At 68.4% G+C, this 244-nt stretch overlaps 1 protein-coding gene across 1 annotated transcript in view; it reads left to right on the top strand.

Moving 5' to 3' along the window:
* The first annotated feature begins 11 nt into the window (after positions 1 to 11).
* CLDN18 (claudin 18) overlaps positions 12 to 244 on the top strand; it is a 21,054-nt gene continuing 20,821 nt past the window's right edge. Inside the window, exon 1 of the mRNA XM_014591441.1 lies at positions 12 to 165. Within this exon, the coding sequence (XP_014446927.1) occupies positions 24 to 165 (142 nt within the window). The 5' untranslated portion in view covers positions 12 to 23. The remainder of the gene's footprint in view (positions 166 to 244) is intronic.

Raw genomic sequence — 244 nt, 5'->3', positions numbered from 1 at the left:
AGGGCTGCATCGCCGCCACGGGGATGGACATGTGGAGCACCCAGGACCTGTACGACAACCCCGTCACCTCCGTGTTCCAGTACGAAGGGCTCTGGAGGAGCTGCGTGCGGCAGAGCTCGGGGTTCACGGAGTGCCGGCCCTACTTCACCATCCTGGGCCTTCCAGGTAGGCCCCGAGCGCCCCGGGACGGGACAGTGGTGCCCAGGGCGGTGGCTCCATCTGCCCAGCAGCCCAGGCTGAACCG

Source organism: Tupaia chinensis, unplaced genomic scaffold, assembly GCF_000334495.1.
Source record: "Tupaia chinensis unplaced genomic scaffold, TupChi_1.0 Scaffold000574_1, whole genome shotgun sequence".
Taxonomy (NCBI): Eukaryota; Metazoa; Chordata; class Mammalia; order Scandentia; family Tupaiidae; genus Tupaia; species Tupaia belangeri.
Note: the sequence above shows the minus strand (reverse complement) of the source record. Positions and strands in the feature narration are given on the sequence as shown.